Source organism: Pelobates fuscus, chromosome 4 (assembly GCF_036172605.1).
Source record: "Pelobates fuscus isolate aPelFus1 chromosome 4, aPelFus1.pri, whole genome shotgun sequence".
NCBI classification, from domain to species: domain Eukaryota; kingdom Metazoa; phylum Chordata; class Amphibia; order Anura; family Pelobatidae; genus Pelobates; species Pelobates fuscus.
This window is the reverse complement of record NC_086320.1, coordinates 311,154,727-311,173,748: the sequence shown is the minus strand read 5'-3', so window position 1 is coordinate 311,173,748 and position 19,022 is coordinate 311,154,727. Positions and strand designations below refer to the sequence as shown.

Here is a 19,022-nt window from a genome sequence, read left to right as displayed (position 1 = left end):
GTGCAGTGTGTGTGTGATGCAGAGCCTTGATGGGGGTGGGCCTTTTTTATTATTATTTTTTAATATTAATTTGTTTGTTTTATTATTAATATTTTTTTATTTAATTATTATTATTTTTTTTATTTTAAAATGTTATTTTATGTATATATTTTTTTTCGTCCCCCCCTCCCTGCTTGTTAGCTGGCCAGGGAGGGGGGCTCTCACTCCCTGGTGGTCCAGTGGTGTGCACTGTGTAGGAGGGGGCTGGCAGAGAGTTTACTTACCTCTCCGTTCAGCACCTCTGCAAGTCCCAGTGTAAGTCTTGCAAGAGCCGCACTATGACCCCGCGCCTCTCGCAAGACTAACACTGGGAGCTGACAGAGGTGATGAACGGACCGGCGCGGAGGAGGAGGGAGCTGACAGGAGCTGCAGGAGAGGTAAGCGCTCGCTGCCAGCCCCCACAGCCCCCAGTCTGTATTATGGCAATGTAAATTGCCATAATACAGACTATTGACTCAAATATAAGTCGAGCTGGGGTTTTTCAGCACAAAAAATGTGCTGAAAAACTCGGCTTATACTCGGGTATATACGGTACCTTCTATAAGCACATACGGAATTTGATGGGGTCTGTTATAAGTAAAGTACATTATGTTTTCATAACAATCAAATTATATATAAATAAAAATAAGAAAAGTCACTGATAGGTGAGAAATGTAAAATAGGTATTGGTGGATGACTGAAAAGATGAAGATCTTCAGGTCACTAAGGACAAGATTGACAACATCTCTTGTTGTCCTACCATTCAGCGTTCAACTGTTTTTTTTGGGGGGGGGGGTTTTAATTAAACATCAGAAAGGTATTTTATCCCATAAATTTGCGCCATTATGTCTTAGCAATATAATAAATACCAATTCATCATATGTTGTTATATATAATTAAATTTCTATTAAAATTTTACTTAATTTTATTGGACGTAGGGTATCATTATCTATCCTATTGTACCTTCGTAATCTATATTAGCCTGTATGTTGAGACCTTGCTTCCTCTATAGTCATGTCTTATAAAACTTAACATATAATACATACAAGACAAAATACTCATTCAAACAGTGCACCAAAGCTATTAGAGAATATCTGATGAAAGTTTCTAACTCTAAGAACCAGTTTTTATTAGTATGCTCTACATTATTGGTTAATGGATGTCTCGGTTATCCAGGGTTCCCATATCTCGGTGAGTATATTTGTCATGTTAAGATTTCTATATACCGGTTTCTCCATTAATTGCTGGTATCCTAGTTGAAATTCCACCTCTCTCCATGGGGGAATATTTACTGTTTTCCAATATCTGGCGATGCAAATTTTAACCGCCATTAATATATGAATAATTAAATATTTTACATGTTTACTTTTAGTAGGAATATTCATATGTGACAAAAATAATTGTGGAGAGAGGTTCATTGTTTTTTTTAAATATTCTTGATTTTTGCAGATGTCGCTTGCTTTAACGAGTCAAGAATATAACAATCCCACCAAATATGTTTCAGAGTTCCCTCATATCTAAGACATCTCCAGCAAACTGAGTCTGTAGGGGGATAGAATCTTGCAACTCTCGCTGGGACCATATACCACCTATGAACCAATTTAATCTGTAGTTCATATAAACTTATACAATGTATTTCTTTTTTAAGCAAATCAAATAATTCCTTCCATTGATCCAATGAAAACTCACTTCCAATATAATTTTCCCACTTCAGTATACCGGTAGATTTAATTTTGTCCTTATTATACCTGCTATATAGAACCTTATTTATTTTTGAGACCATATTATTCTTATGTTCTATCTTAAGGATATTATCTATAACTGAGGTGTTATATATTGGGTTAGATTGAATAAAATGCTTAATTCTAATATATGTGAATTGTTCTTTATCAATACCTTTTGTTTCTGTAAGAATTTGTTGAAACGATTTTATTTGCAGATCCGACTTTAAAATAATTTTACCAAACCATTCTCATTCCACTTTTTAATATTAATATCCTCAACATATATTTGTAAAATTTCAATTGGTGAATTTATAGTTAGTTGTTCAATAATCTCTAATTTTTTCTTCAGCATTTGCATATTAGAAAAAATATCCAAAATTATCTTATTTTTAATTTATAAAATGTTGAAGGATCAATTCAGTATAATAATTTAATGTCAGAAATATTACTCGAAATTTGTTCTTGGGTCTATCCACAAATTATCCTTAAAGTCATAGTTATTCCATTCTAGTATATGAGAAAGCATGATTGTGTCATGGACTTGATACACATCTGGGAACGATATTCCGCCATCTATACATTTTCTAGTTATATATTTGATTATTTTTTTTCCCAAAAGGCGAGAATATTTTTTGGTATTCTTTTAATATAATTTTTGGAACTTTAATGGGAACGGTTCTCATTATGTATTCGAGTTTAGGTAGTAAATAGTGTCTAACCGCATTTGATTTCCCAATCCATGATACGTATAAATTGTTCCATTTAAGTAACGTATCTTTTATATCTTTCAATAATGGGTAATAGTTCATTTTGATTATTTGATTCCGATCAAAACTTATTTTAACTCCCAAATATTTTATACTCTCACTCGACCAAGTAAATTGGAATTTAGATTTTAAAGATAGAAGTTGTTGTTCACGTAGGTTGGTGTATATTGCCTGTGTTTTATTTATGTTGATTTTATAATTAGAAATAAGTCTATACTTCTCAATTAAATCCAGAAATACGTATAGTGACTGTTCACATTCGGTTAATGTTAGAATTACGGTATATCGTCCGCATATAGTAGGACCTTGACTTGTTTGCCGGCCATAGGAATCCCTTTAATTTTTCCCTCTTGTCTGATAGCGGAGGCAAGTGGTTCTATACTTAAGGCATATAACAATGGCGCCAAGGGACATTCAACTGTTTTAAATGTTTTAATACTAAAGACAGTCCACAACAGATCATCCACTATGTGCTGCTTGGGCAATTGAGGAAGAATAAGCTTGAGCAGCAATGGGAAGACTGTGATTGGCTGAGAGTGACGTCTGACCACTTTTAGTCTATCACAGCTGCCATAGCTGGTATGAATTGGTATGACTAGAACTAAGTGTGCAAGCTCTGCCTTAGCCATACCTCCAGGAGGGGGCCAGGCTGTGGGTGGCCAGTGACCCTTATTCAGTATTAATAGCTCAAAACTGATTTAAGATTGAATGGAGGGACAGTGCCAGCAGATTTCAGGCACTATAATAAATTCAATTAAATGGTTAGAGTGCCTGTAGTGTGCCTTCAATCTTACTCTTCAGTTCCAGGCTTACTTGTATTTAAATATAAATTTTGACAAATTAGACATAATTGATAAGGTACCTTAAAGCAATGCCATCCCAAAATTAAGAAAATGATGATTAAAAAAAAAAAACAAAAAGAACATTCTCCTTTCTCCACTTTGCCATGATAAATCCAATATGTAGGTGAAATTGCTAAATATGTCATTTATACCATACCATAACTGTACTCAACTAAAGGGTTCCTAAAGTGGCAGGAAAACAGAGCCATTTTCCTGGCACTATAGATTTCTATGGTGACCCCTCCCTCGCCCCCCCCCCCCCCCCCCATCCCGCGTCAGGCGTCAGGGGAGACCTAATGCACATCCACGGCAATGTCCGCGCTCGCATTAGGATTTCCCCATAGAAAAGCATTAACCAATGCTTTCCTATGGAGAAAAATCTGACGCTGTAGGTCCTCATGCAGAGCGTGAGGATGTCCAGCTTCAGATAAGAGACCAAAGGTCCGTTTCGATTCCGGAAGTCCTCTAGTGGCTGTCTGATAGACAGCCGCTGAGGGCAGACTTAGAGCTGCAATGTAAACATTGCAATTCTCTTGAACTGCAGTGTTTTATATTGCAGCACTAAGTGCAAAAGGGACACAGCACCCAGACCACTTCAATGAGCTAAAGTGGCCTGGGTGCCTACAGTGTCCCTTTAACGTACAACTATCTGCCTTTCACAAATATGTGGGTAGTTCTCGTACTTTCTGATGACATGGTGCCTTTATATTTGTGTATTTTCTAGTTACAATGAATTGATAATTATGCAAGATGGATGTACTTTACATAGGAAACCAAAGGCCTAAAAATGCCTGGTTAAAGGGTTAGTAAAATATATATTATGAATTGTCTTTATGTTATATACTAGTAGTTAGCTATTTGCTACTTTTAGCATATCTGTTTATATTGTTTACATGTTCTATTTCCTGTTACTTGAATTTATTATGGTTTTACACTGCAGAGCATTACCAAATTTGATATAAATTAAAGTTAAATATAAAACAACACTCATAATAAGGACATAAGTATTTTCACCTATTATTGTGTTTAATAAACCTGTAAATGCTTACACTGTATGAGGAGCGAGTGCTCACTCCATGTGTCATGAATTTTCCAATATTGGGATCATTTGCTCTGCCATAGAATACAGTCTGAGAACCCGGACCAGGACGCCTTGTATTTAGAAACTTCTGAACCACTGGTGGGGTGATGGGCTGTAATTGGGAAAAAAATGAGTCAAAACAAAAAGCATTATTCAATATGATAAATTAATATACAGCAGACAGTATAGAATTTATCCCGGAGACAATAGGTCTACCTGGGAGATTGGTCTAATTTTTGTAAATAGATAACTAAATAGCAGTAATTATTGGACAAAGGACAATTAAATAATCATATTATTTTTTAGTTAAAATATTAGACTCCAAACCAGTATTTAAAAATGTTCTAAGAGTTTCTGTAATGGTGGGGGTGGGATCTGAGGTTAATTTATTGTATACGTTTTGATCATTTAGTTGCCTGAGTGCTTTGTATATGTACATGGTTTTAGATAATATAACTAAGCTTTATCTGCTGGTTTAATGATAATCTCATTGTCTGTTTGTAGTTCTTTTAATGCTCACTGTTCTTGGTGAGTTAAATTATAGTGTTGATGTTTGTGGTTTTTAATATTATTGAGATCTTTTATAACTAATTTCTCAAACACCTCTATAGGGCAAGATTTAAAACCTGATGGATTAAAATGTACATTTTTTTAGGTGTGTTCTTACTATCATGTATTCATTTGAAGTGGTAGGATTGAAGATTTTGAAGATTTTTTTATCAGCAAATCGAACACATTTGACATTACAACACACACCACCAGAGCAATTCAGATATTCCCAATCCTACCACATCAAATGAATCCATGATAGTAAGAATACACCTAAAAAAATGTAAATTTTTTATCCATCAGGTTGTATATCTGGTCCTATAGTGGTGTTTCAGAAATTAGTTTTTAAAGATCTCGATAATATTAAAAAACACAAACATCAACACTATAATTTAACTCATCAAGAACAGTGAGCATTAAAAGAACTGCAAGCAGTTGATGAGTTTATTATTAAACCAGCAGATAAAGGTGGAGGCTTAGTTATATTATCTAAAACTATGTACATAGACGAAGCACTCAGGCAACTAAATGATCAAAACGTCTACAATAAATTAACCTCAGATCCCACCCCCACCATTACAGAAACTCTTAGAACATTTTTAAATACTGGTTTGGAGTATAATATTTTAACTAAAAAGGAATATGATTATTTAAATGTCCTTTGTCCAATAATTACCGTTATCTATTTCCTCCCAAAAATATACAAAAATTAGACCAATCCCCCAGGTAGATCTATTGTCTCCGGGATAAATTCTATACTACCTATCCTATCAGAATATATAAATATCCTTCTCCAGCGATTAGTAAAACGTATGAGATCATATCTTAAAGAATCAATGACACTTCTTCAATTTTTAGAAAATTTTATCTGGCACCCAGACTACATTTTAGTTACATGCGATGTACAATCCTTATATACAATGATTCCTCATAATAAGGTTTGTGAAGTAGTTTTTAACATTTTAACAGCCGAAAACTCTATTCCAGCAGAACAGATCCATTTTATTATACAAGGTATTTATATCACTTAAAACAATAATTATTTTTGCTTTTTAGATTCCTTTTATATTCAAAAACAAGGTACAACGATGGGGACCAGGTTTGCCCAGAGCTATGCTAACCTCTTCATGGTCAATTGTGAATACATGGCCATCAGGGGCCAGCATGTTTGGAGGACAAACCTGGTCTCCTATTTTATATATATGGACGATTTGTTTTTTATTTGGATAGGCCCAGAAGATTATCTTGAACTTTTTTTAAAATAATTTTAATAACAACAGCAATAATATTATTTTAACTTCAAAACACAGTCGAGATTGTATTAATTTTTTAGATGTACATATTTTTATCCATAATGGCAGAATCAACACTAAAACTTTTTAGAAAAAGTATGCACCAATTCAGTAATTGACCAATCTAGTTGTCATCACAAACCTTGGCTTGAAGGGATTCCTAAAAGCCAATTCTTACATTTACGTAGAAACTGTTCCCGCATCACAGACTTTGAGAAACAAGCCTTAGAATTAAAAAACAAATTCACCAACAAAAATCACTCTTTGGAAAATCTCAACAATACTCTAGAGACCATCACAAAAAAAGTTTGGAAAGAACTTTTAGAATGCAAGATTAGAGACAAAAAAAATTCCAACTTTATGCCGGTTATATTTAACTTTAAAGATAAAAGTAAACTGGTCAAAAGATTTTATTCCAGATACACGCAATGTTGTTTTTCGAGGTGCCCCAAATTTTAGAACGATCCTTACTAAGAATTACACAAAAAAAACGGGTCAACAATAACCGGGTCAACCAGGTCCTTCTTATCCAAATCAAAAGGTTTTTTTAAATGTAATCAATGTATTGTATGTAAAAGAACAGATCCCAGCATAAGATCAAAAAACACTCACTTTACATCGAATAATACAAAAAAATCCTAGCTAAGATCTTATATGCTGAAACGCCAAAAATGTCAAATACCTATTGGAGTGCCCATGCGGCCTCCAATGTGTAGGAATTACCTCTAAAAACAAGATTGGCCTAACACTGCCGGAATATTACTAAGGGTTATCCCAACCATTCCGTATCCAAACCCTTTTTAAAACATAATAAAAACCCCAAACTTTTCAAATGTATATGTATACAAAAATTAAAAATTCCTTGGAGAGGTGGAGATTTTAAGAAAATTCTTGGCAAAAAATAAATATATTGGGTTTTCCTTTTAAAAACTATTATGCCAGATGGTCTTAATGTTGATTTTGATCTTTTCAATTTCTTATAACTGCCTTTTTTTTTTTTTTTTAACAATTATGTATGTATATCCTCTCCCTTTTACCAACGTCAATAATGTGCTTTATCTGTCTCTGATATGTCTCTATGTGATACATTTTTATTAATTATTTATATATATTAAGATATATATTATCTGTTTATATTATGTATTGCCCTCTTATTTTTTGATATATGATATTGTTTGTATTATTCACATTCTTTTTCTATTTGCCAAGTCCCCTTCATTTACACATATGGTTTCCTTATTAATAGACTCCAAAAACATGGCTGCTAGCATATGGAGTCATAATGCTACTTATCCTCCATTTAAGTATAGGAGGATATTCATTACTAGCTCCCTGCCCCTTCTAGGAGGAGCTTCCCTCTTTTTTGTAGTTTGTAGATGCGACCGGAGTCCGGCCGCAGTACATTTCCCATGCACAATTGCGCGCGGTCATGTGACACAGCCTGAAATGATTCAAAATAGCCGCGGTTAGGTGACCCGCTATTTTCCTAATTTTTTCACCTTTAGAAGCTTTGTTTTGCTTCCAGATTTTACACTACTCCCCATAATGGTCTACTACGATTCTAGACCTTTTTTTCATCTTTTTAAAAAAAAAATATATATATTAATTATGACGTCATTTGGGCGCCAAATTTAACGATACCACACCATCATACCCTATATAAACCTAAGCCTGCCAGGTCTGATTTTTCTACTTCCACTTGAGAAAGCCACTTTGGTGAAACGCATTGTGGATGTTTTAAACTGTTTCTTTTACATTGTATTTTCATAAAGGTATTTTGGCCTCTTTCCACTGTGAGTGTGCCATGCTACTTTTTTATTATTTTATTTTTTGTTTTTTTCTATCTGGCATCCAATTCTAAGTTCCAGTGAGGATTACTCCAAAAGAATCCATGGTGGGGATTATACCACTTTTCTACAACCATATGTACCCATTATACCTTAATATATAAAAGATACGAAGCATCTATTAAATGATTTACAACTAATAGAGTGGAAACCTAGTTATATTTTAGCCTCGGTAGACGTGGTCTCGCTATATACTAATATCCTGCACCAAAAGGGACTATTGGCAATTAAGGATCTTCTAAACCAACATGCAAATAGAATTTCTTGTTGAATGTATATATTTTGTCTTAACGAGGAATTTTTTTTGGTTTGATAACAAATATTATTTGCAGCTATATGGTGTCGCCATGGGAACGAGGTTCGCCCCCAGCTTCGCCAACCTATATGTCTCCAATTGGGAATCTCGACATGTTGGGTTGGGTCAGACGCTGGGGGGGGAGTCTTGTCCTGTGGCGATGCCACATAGATGATGTTCTTATTATTTGGGAGGGGGATCAGACCAGCCTTGACAATGTCATCCAATATATCAATCATAATGAATACAACTTGAAATTTACTTCTACTTGTCATACAGAGAGTATAGATTTTCTCAATTTAATTATCTATATTGAGAATAACATTCTTAAAACTAACATTTTTTTCAAAAGCACTGACTGTAATACGGCCATAAATTATTCTAGTTCTCACCACCCTTCTTTGTTGAGGAATATTCCAAAAGGACAATTAACACGCTTAAGAGGCAATTGTTCAGATGTAGATAGCATTAAGACCCAGACCAAAATCATAAAAAATAGATACACAGAAAAAGGTTCCGATTTAAAAGCAATCGAAGACGCTGAGTTTTCTTTGATTAACACCAATCGTAATGAATTACTCACAAAAACCAGAACAAATCATTTTAAAAAATAAGAATCAATTTGATTTTGCTTTCATAACCAAATATAATTCCCAAGCTAAAAATATTGAAAATATAATTAATCAACATTGGCACATATTGAGGAAAGATATATTTTTGAATAAAATTGTACCCAAAAAACCCACAGTGATCTATAAAAGAGCGGACAATCTAAAAAACAAATTAGCCCCACGTCTATTGCCCTCAGAAAAAACTATATCCATACAACCCACACATATTTTTTCTAAAGAATTATTACAGGGTTTTTACCGTTGTGGTAAATGCTCCACATGTACTTTTCAAAAGAAAATCATCAACTAATTTACAGGTTCATACACACATCAAACTTACCATATCAAGAAATGTATACAGTGCTCCACAACCCACGTAATTTACAGTGTGGTTGTGGTGCGCAATATATTGGACGCACTATCCGCAAATTACACGTCAGATTGTTAGAACATTTTCAGAATCTAAGAAATAAAAATTAGATCATAGTGTACCCAGACACTGTATTTCTTGTCCACAATTCCAATGGAACACATTTTAGCCTGTGGAATAGACAAGGTGGAAAGACATTGGATAGGGGGTAACATTAAAACTTTACTTAACACCAAAGAAGCCCAATGGATCTTTAATTTGAAAAATTTAAGATGTGGTCTTAATCAGGAAATAGATGTAGCAGGACTTATTTAATTCTATCACTTTTCTTCCATTTTTTTTCTGGTATATAATGGTATTCTGGTTTCTTTTGGACTTTGGGATGACTAGTTCTCAGTTTTTATACATTCTTCTATTTTTTTACATTTTTTATTTTAATGTACAATTTTGAAATATATACTTCCTATTGTATAATTAGACGAAACTAAACTTTTTTCCAAATTACATTGATATATAATCTTTGTTGTATATATATTTTCTGGTCTTTTATATAAAAGATGTTCTTATACTGTACATTTGTATTTGATATCTATGCATATGTATATATTCTGTAAAAAGCTTAATATGGCAGTTGTGATTTATGGTTAAAGAATATATTTTTCATTATTTTCATTTTTATTTTTACTTTCATGATTCTCATTTTTACTTTCATGATTATTATTTTTGTCTAATATAAATTTTTTTACAATTATTTTTTCTATTTTGTAATTACCATATTAATTTTTTTTCCATTAGACACATAACAAATGTAAAGTGAAACTATTTCATTATAAAGAGATATCTAATGTGATACATCTACATATGTATATTTCTTTAAGAGTATCTACAGCCAACATGTTTTGCCTTAATGCTATTATGCATAATTGTATTATGGTCTATTATTCTTTGGTCAATTAGTCTTTTTTCTTGATAAGACTCCATTTTCTCATGAAAATTGTTTATTGTTATGCTATTTCTTGTATACACGTTATAATTCCACTGCTGGACGGGTTGTTCGCCAACTGGAAGTGACGTACACACACGAAAGCGCCGAATGCGTTCCACAGTGGAATGCACACCAACAGCTGTCGTGAGTTTGAAATGTTACTGTGCCGATATATAAGAAGACACTCGACAGATCTAACCTATATATCCCTGAGGAAGTCCAGAATGGGACGAAACGCGTTGGATTTTAACCCTACTTTTGCACAGACTTTCATTTGCTTTTAATATTGTTCTGTGCCTTTGAATGCTGCTACATTTGCTGCTGTCTTTTTGGATACCACCATTGTTGTGGAGACATGCTGTTTGTCTGCTGACACACTGTAAGTGCAACTTGTAAAAATACATTTGTTATACTTTTATCCAGTCTGCACTATCTCTCTTCTCTCCTTATATTTTGAGTTATTCAAGAAGATACCCCTATACCAGGGGTAGGCAACCTTCGGCTCTACAGATGTTGTGGACTACATCTCCCTTGATGCTTTGCCAGCAATATGGCTGTAAAAGCATTATGGGAGATGTAGTCCAAAACATCTGTAGAGCCGAAGGTTGCCTAACCCTGCCCTATACCAAGAGTTCTATGGCTGGAAGATTTCCTACAATCACACAATTACCATGCCTGAATCTGCTAATTACTAGTGAGTTTTCTACCACCACACACCCCCTGCTTGTGCTTATTGTATTGCACTATATTTGTGTTTTATTCCACCAGATAAACGTTGCTTATGGTAGATAATACCAACTACTATACAGGTTGTACGATTTACTATCACTTTTGGTGGTTTTACACACAATTCTTTTCTTTTGTTTTTTTCTTTGTATTACTTGTATTTTGAGTGTCTCTAGGGAACACTTTAACCTAAGGTGTTTTGTGTACGTCAGAGCATACAGTGACCATCCTTTTGTTTTACCACTTACGCCTACACATTGAGCAGTTGGTCTGCCCAATTAAATGTGAGTACCTATTCTTAACCTTATACTCCTGGTACCTTTTATACTGTGAGCACTGTTGCTGTCTCTTTTATATTTTTTATGATGTTCACACCGATGATACATCTGCCTACTTACACTTTCTCATGTATCCTATAAGTGGGGATTGTACCACTGTACGCCATTCGGACTAGAGCTAGGTTAAGCTCTATCAATTGTGAGTAGGACCATAGACTTTTTTATTTCCTTTTATGCTATCCTGGGATAGCATATATGGCTGCTAAGAACACTCTGATCTGACCCCATTCCAGAGGAACTACCCTGACTCTTTGAGGTTTTATCTTCTGGCAAGTCTTTTCATTTCGATTCATATTTGGACCTATATTTGAAATTTATTTTGCTTTTTATTTGTTTGTGCTTTTATATATATATATATTGTGCTTATATATATATATATATATATATATATATATTGTGCTTTTATATATATATATATATATATATAAGGCTTTTTTATATATATATCTTTTTTTTATATATATATATATATATATAAAACAACACATCTCTATTTTTATACTTTCTGGTGCTACCTTTATCTCTGTTGTTTATAAGGCTTAGAGGGAGCCTTATGTTATAAGGTGTGTCACCTACTTTCATAAATTTTCTTATATTTATATATATATATAATTATATATATATAAATATAAATATATATATATATATATATATATATATATATATATATATATATATATATATATATATCTTTTAGTTAGGTGTATTAGCACTGATCCTGTTTTATCCTTTTGTTTATTCTAACACAAGTGTTGTGCGAGATAAGGGCAAAGTGATAAAATTAAGTCAGTTCTACTACGCTACTGTTAATGCTAGATGGCTTTTTTGCATATGCAGTAAAGTTTTGCACAAAGAAAAACTATACATTTAGCACTAAACATTTTATAGATAGATGGATCTGGAACCAAACTGGGATTTTGGACTCATAGCAAATGAAAAGCGTTTAGACCTGCTTAAAACGATAGATAGATAGATAGATAGAAAGATAGAACCCTTGGATATTATTTCCCTTGTTTGGGATCTACGAATAACTATATTAGTGATTTCTGTTCTCCAGCATGGCAATTAACCGTCCAAACCCACCCTAAAGCAATTGTCAGGCTTATAATGCCAGGGGAATGTGCAGTCCTATGGTACAATCATGAATTTGCTGTCTTTTCTTTCATGCCTATAAACATAGGTAAGAATATAGGTGGACAAATGATAGAACCCAAACATTAGTTGAAAAACAGATGGAGACATTATTGCTTCTAGTGCTGCTAAGAAAATCATTTTAGTCATCTAATCTAGCATTGTCAACCAATTCCCTAAATATCCATATATTCAGCACTTGAACATGGGTGCCCTCAAAAATCTAAACTTTAAAATGTAGTGTACAAGGTACTTACTAGAAAGTGTTATCTTTTAAAACAATAAGAGCTCAAACTACTGAAGAATATAGTGGTTTTCATAATTAGTCAACAAAAATAGCAAACTCAGTAGACATGCCACTTTACATACCCTGGGGTAAATTTCAGTCAAGCAGCCAGAAGCTCTCTCTCCAATGGGGAAAAGTTTCCCAGCCTGCAACGAAAAGCATATGTTATAGCACAAAGAGTAATTGTTATTGCAAATTAAAGTAATCAAACATGCAAGAATTCATCTGATCATGAAAATATGCATACATTGATTTACTGTTTTTAAGAAAATAAATAAAAAGCATAGGACCAATCCATATTCTTCCGTTTTATAATTACCAAGGGAATTTAAGAAGGCTCTTTAAGTTTACCATGTGCCACAAATCCGATAGAGCTTTGTATTATCAACAAATTGCCAAAGGTAAAATACACTACATATAATACAAAAAAAAAAAAAAAAATATATATATATATATATATATATACTTCCTCTTCCTCTACCCATTATCATAACCTTTAGAACTATGATTACACCCTTAGCATAATGATTAGAGAACTTAGTCCCCTTGTCCTAATACCACTAGTTTCTTCATCTGTCCCTACAGCAATGAACTCCCAACCCCAACAAAATTGAATCACAAGCCCCCTGGTCTCTATTCTGAATCGCCCTGTGACCATGGACGTACAAACCCATATGAACCCATAGGGACCTAACCCTTAACTTGACTCTTAACACCAACCCTACAAGGAGCTTCAGGGATATATCAATGGGGATCTTTCCATTTTTAACCCCAACAGTGATCAGACTTGTGCATCAGAACTGGATTGTATCTCTGTCACTTTTTCTTCATTCTTAATTTATTTTTCTGCAAGTTATGGCACTATATACTTAATGCACATAGAAAAACGCAAGAAACATTATAACGAGCCTGCAGCAGTTGTAGTAAGGTCTTGACAGACTACAAATCATGTTCTACAATAGTTTTCTAGGGGGGCATATCCCACAATCCTCTGCTGTTAAGAGATTTATGAGACAGGTAATTCAGTGCATACATAACTATATTTGTAAACCTGCTGCAGTACAAAAAACAGACATTACATGGTACAGAAATCTAACCTTTTTTGATTAAAAACTTTCAGATATTTGTGATACACAATTTGATTGATATAAATAAAGTGCAACTATGGAGCAAAGTAATCCACTCTTCACATGGTGACATCATATCACCGACATTAAAGTTTACCCCGCCTGTACAATACATGGTCCAGATTTCCCCACAGCTCCTTGCAGTGTCCGCCAGAAGGTGGGGTTCACCATGGGGAGCAGGACGATGGACACTTACTCAGCAAGGCAGAGTAGGTACATGCTTACCCCACATGGCAGATGCCTACTCTGCTGATATATAACCAGCAGGAAAAAGGAGAGAAGTGGCAGACGGCGAGGGCGGCGGGGACGGCAAGGGGCGGGGGAGCGGGGAGGGAGCACTGACATGTTTCCAGATCCTCTCTGTTCCCTCGCATACCCTCTGTAGTGATGCCGGGAGCCAGAATATGACGTCACTTCAGCAACAGCATCACTACAGAGGGCACACAAGGGAGCAGAGATAAACTGGAAGATCCATTTCCCACTGGACCCCAGGGAGAAAATCCTCACTGGACTCCAAGTAGAAGATGCCCACTGTACTCCATAAAGAAAATCCGCACATGACCCCAGGGACAAAATACCCACTGGACCCCATTGATAAAATCTCCACTGGACCCCAGGGATAAAATTTCCACTGGACCACAGGGATAAAATCCCCACTGGCCCCAGGGAGAGGACCCACACCAGGTAGGGAGGCTGGATGGGCCTAAACAAATAAAATAACAAGAAAAAAAATTATTTAGAGGTGTGTGCAAAATGTGTTTGTCTGTTAGTGTGTGTATATCTGTATTTTGTCTGTCAGTGAGTTTGTCTATCAGTGTGTGAGTGTCTGTCAGTACATACGTGTATCTGTCAGTGTGTGTGTCTGTGTGTAAGTGTGTCTGTCAGTAAATATGTCTGTCAATGATTATGTTTGTATGTCAGTGAATGTGTCTGTCAACAAGTGTTTCAAATCAGTGAGATTGTGTGTATGTCATTGAAAGTGAGTGCCTGTGCGTCTGTCAATGAGTATTTCTGTCAGTGAGCGTGTTTGTCAGTGTGTGTGTGTCTGTCAGTGAGTGTGTCTGTCATTGTATGTGTCCCTGTGTGTGTTTCAGATCAGTGAGATTGTGTGTCTGTCATTGAAAATGTGTGTCAGTGTGTCTGTCAGTGAGTGTTTCTGTCAGTGAGTGTCTGTCAGTGTGTGTGTGTGTGTGTGTGTCTGTTAGTGTGTGTGTTTCAAATCAGTGAGAGTGTGCTTAATACCATTTATTAGGCAAAGAGTTCCTTTTGAAATATATGTGGGCAACATTTCTCCATATAATGTTTGGTGTCTGCTAAATTGGGTTGTTGGTTTCTCATGTGTGCTTTGGACATATCCCATCATATCAAGATTAAATTTTTCTGTTTTTGAGAAACATTAATATATATCTCACCATTTATTGGGCACGTTTTGCCAATTCTGTGGGTGACATGACATATCTTCTCCTTTCCACATAATATTTGTGTTAGATGAATTTGATTTATGTGTAAGAAGCATTTATTATGTATATATCCCCATTTATTGGACTGCATTCACTATTTCTACCAAAGTTAGGGAATTAACATGCTTTCCCAAATACAGTCAACAATCTACCAATATTATCTTTTGGTTGAGTAAAAAGTCATTTTATTTTATGGATTAGATTGCTATTTAATGTTGTGAAGGTGGGGCTGAAACTTTGTGGCAAAGTATATAGGCAACAAGCTGGAAAATTGCTCTTGAAAATGTTTAATTTTGTGTACCCTTTCCTGTGCAGTTGCCCCCTATTGCTTTCTATGTACTGTTTGACATACCAAAATGCAATTACCAGAGAGGCTTGTCTGTCTGAATGGCTGACATTACAGTAATACTGTTGTGTAACTACTAATATTACATTATCACGTAGTAATACTGTAATGTAGTGTTCTAAACCGTGAGAGAGAGGCTGCGCTGTACCAAAACAATCGAGAAAAAGTAAAAGTTTCATGTGTACATTCGCACAAACATACAGTGCGCACAAAATTTTGAATCAGGAAAAATTTTACACAAGAGAAAATTTCTGCGCACACTAACAAAGAAAATTTAGAGGGAAAATCGCTCAACAGGTGCACCCAAAACATGTGAGTGCAGAACAAGTCTTTAACAACCTACATAGGCTCCTTTATAGATTTCTATGAGAGCTGCAGCTGAACACACACGTGGCTTCAAATTCATGGTGAAAAAAAAAAACAATAAGGCAAGCTACGATACGCCTGGCTGCTCCTTAAGGCTTAAGGTACAGGGATTCCTCTATACTTCCAAGTGATTTGCCCAAAAATGAGCAAATACTTTGTCATGTCTCTATAGTTCCATACGGAAACATCCACTGAATTATTCACTAAAATCTATGGTTAGAGCTGCATTTTAGAATTTCTCCAAATCAGCTATGTTTGCCCGTATTTTGCATTCGGATTTAATTCACAAAAATTTAGAGTTTTAGTTAATAATCCTGCTACTTTTGCCAAACGATAGCTTGCCCTGGCTAGTGAGTAGCTGGCTTGAATTGCTTGCATAATAGCTTCATTCATTTATTTTCATGAATGAAACTACTCTGGGAAGCTCAATTACATATTCTATACGTTCCATAAATGCAGGGTTTTTTCTTATTTATTTATATATATATATATATATATATATATATATATATATATATATATATATATATATATATGCTTTCTTCCTTTTTCGTTTTTAAAATGTGAAAGAGTTGGGACTGGCTGGGAAAACTCATTTCCTGGTCCCTAAAGAAGCTGAAAATTTTAGGCAACCTGGGCAAGATAAGAAATGTGTATCATTTGTATTTTTAAACAGTTTCCTGTTTTCCATGTTTCTTCATCTATTATCTCTGTAACAGAAGATAGGGGCAACTCCATCAAGGAATGCCTGTTCAATTCTTAATTTTCCTTGGGCCCTCTATTCTTGTATAGTATGCCTACCTACCTCTGATCTATAAGGACACACTCAACTAGGGGTGAATACGGTGTAATTACAAATAGCTGAAAGCCATTTGCAAACAGTGAAGGCTTCATGTGCAATTATTATATGATTTTTTTTTCAGTTTTTCTATTTCTACCATGTTTATTTTATAAACAGTGAAATGTGATGATCTGATAAATGAATTGCACATTTTTAAGTCAATAATGTCAGAAAAGGAAATATCCCCCAGTGCACTTAAATTTCCACCATGCCCATTCTTGTCTAAACTTTGCAATTTTGTTTTTAATTAATCTCAGCCAGTTTAGTACATAACCCCACCGTGGAGCATGCCAATAAGTGCAAAAGGGGGGAGGGGGGGGCTAACGATGACGTTTGTTTTTATTCTGGTTATTATTTATTGTACATAATCGCCATCCATTACAAGGAAGTTACCCTGCCACCAAATATAATCAATATATAGTATGGTCCATAGGCTGCAAGGTACTCACAGAGCGGATGTCCGGAAAGTGATCTTTGTATCTCCCCTGGTAGATTGGGTTAGGGTCTCTCATGGTGTTCCCAGGATCAGCTAGCATGGTATCTCAGTAACAGAGCTTCAGTCTCCTTCACTCCTCAGCTCTTAGCAACCGCAACTGTATACATTGACATTCTAATGTTACCGGCCGGCGAGCCCAAGCCTGCTCGTGACGTCACGGCGCCTGATACCCTCCCAGCTTCTTCATACAATCTATCACGCTACAATGGGATATGGAGGATTTACTGTCAAATAGTATAGAGGAGCATCATTTTATTACTTCATGATCACGTTTGCACTGGCTAATGTACAAACATAGCACGCATTGTAAATATTGGACTATGGTAACTGGTATAGGTAGGAGGTGGGGAGCAGGCTAAGTTGCTGTACGTTACATACTTGCATGTGAATGTTTGCTTAAATGAGATAATGTTTTTTTTCCTTCCCTTGTTAAAGCAATACTTTATCCTATTACAAACTTTGACTGGCATATTGCATGCCTGATTTTTTTTTTATTTTATTTTTTTTTTTCCTACAGTTACATGGGGTTCTTTCAGTTACAGTTTCATCTTTCCCATTTTTATGCTGCTGCCTGCTGTCCCTATTGTCTAAGAACTCAAAACAGAACCGTATAATGTCTCAAAAATTAGGTAAAGGTCTCCATGGGGTTATTGCTGTACCCAGGGACAGTAGGAGTATAGAACTAATTTGTCATTTTCAGAGTGACAAGTTCATATTTTGCAAAGAACCCCTTAAGTGGCCAATTCCATGTGGGTCTGGTGGCCACAGCATACAGAGGAAGGTAGGTTTTATTTATCTGGAGCTGTCCCTCACAGTCGCCATCATCGTCTTCTTGTTGGTCCTTGTAAGCTCCTGATACTTCATTTGCCAGTAACCATGTCCAGGGGCGGACTGAGAACCCTCAGGGCCCCCGGGCAAAATAAATCAAGGGCCCCCTTACAGGCCCCACCCATACTCCGCAGCAAGCGCCACCCATGTCCCGCCTCCATGCACCGCCTCCAGCCACACCCTACACAATCTTTAGACACAAGGAACAAAAGTGCAATAATCCCTTCAAGGCCCCAGTAGAGACTACAATTGAGGGCTAATGGGCCATGGAGGGGGGTCTTTCTAGCAGAGGCTATCTCAGTGTCCTTTAGAGAGTGTGTTAGAAAGAATCCCCTCCAGGCCCTATTAGAGACTACAATGGAGTCTAATAGGCTTGGAAGGGGGTCTTTCTAACAGAGGCCATCTCAGTGTCCCTGCTGGAAAGAGTCGCCTCCAGGCCCCAGTAGAGACTACAATTGAGGGCTAATGGGCCATGGAGGGGGGGGAGCATTCTAGCAGAGGCTATCGCAGTGTCCTTTAGAGAGTGTGTTAGGAAGAATTTCCTCCAGGTCCCATTAGAGACTACAATGGAGTCTAATGGGGCCTGGAGGGGGGTCTCTCCAACACTCTGGTTCCTATTCACAATATAGCAACACAAAATAGCTCGCTGATACCTAGGCCAAGTTGGCTCCTCTTACCTTAATTACTGTTGCTGGC

At 35.7% G+C, this 19,022-nt stretch overlaps 1 protein-coding gene across 1 annotated transcript in view; it reads right to left on the bottom strand.

Moving 5' to 3' along the window:
• The window catches only part of EFHB (EF-hand domain family member B), a 73,562-nt gene extending 55,959 nt beyond the window's left edge, over positions 1 to 17,603 (bottom strand). The window contains exons 1-3 of the mRNA XM_063450694.1: positions 17,452 to 17,603; positions 12,946 to 13,008; positions 4,401 to 4,544 (exon numbers count right to left, since the gene is read on the bottom strand). Coding sequence (XP_063306764.1) covers positions 4,401 to 4,544; positions 12,946 to 13,008; positions 17,452 to 17,538 — 294 coding nt within the window. The 5' untranslated portion in view covers positions 17,539 to 17,603. The remainder of the gene's footprint in view (positions 1 to 4,400; positions 4,545 to 12,945; positions 13,009 to 17,451) is intronic.
• Between the last annotated feature and the right edge of the window lie 1,419 nt (positions 17,604 to 19,022).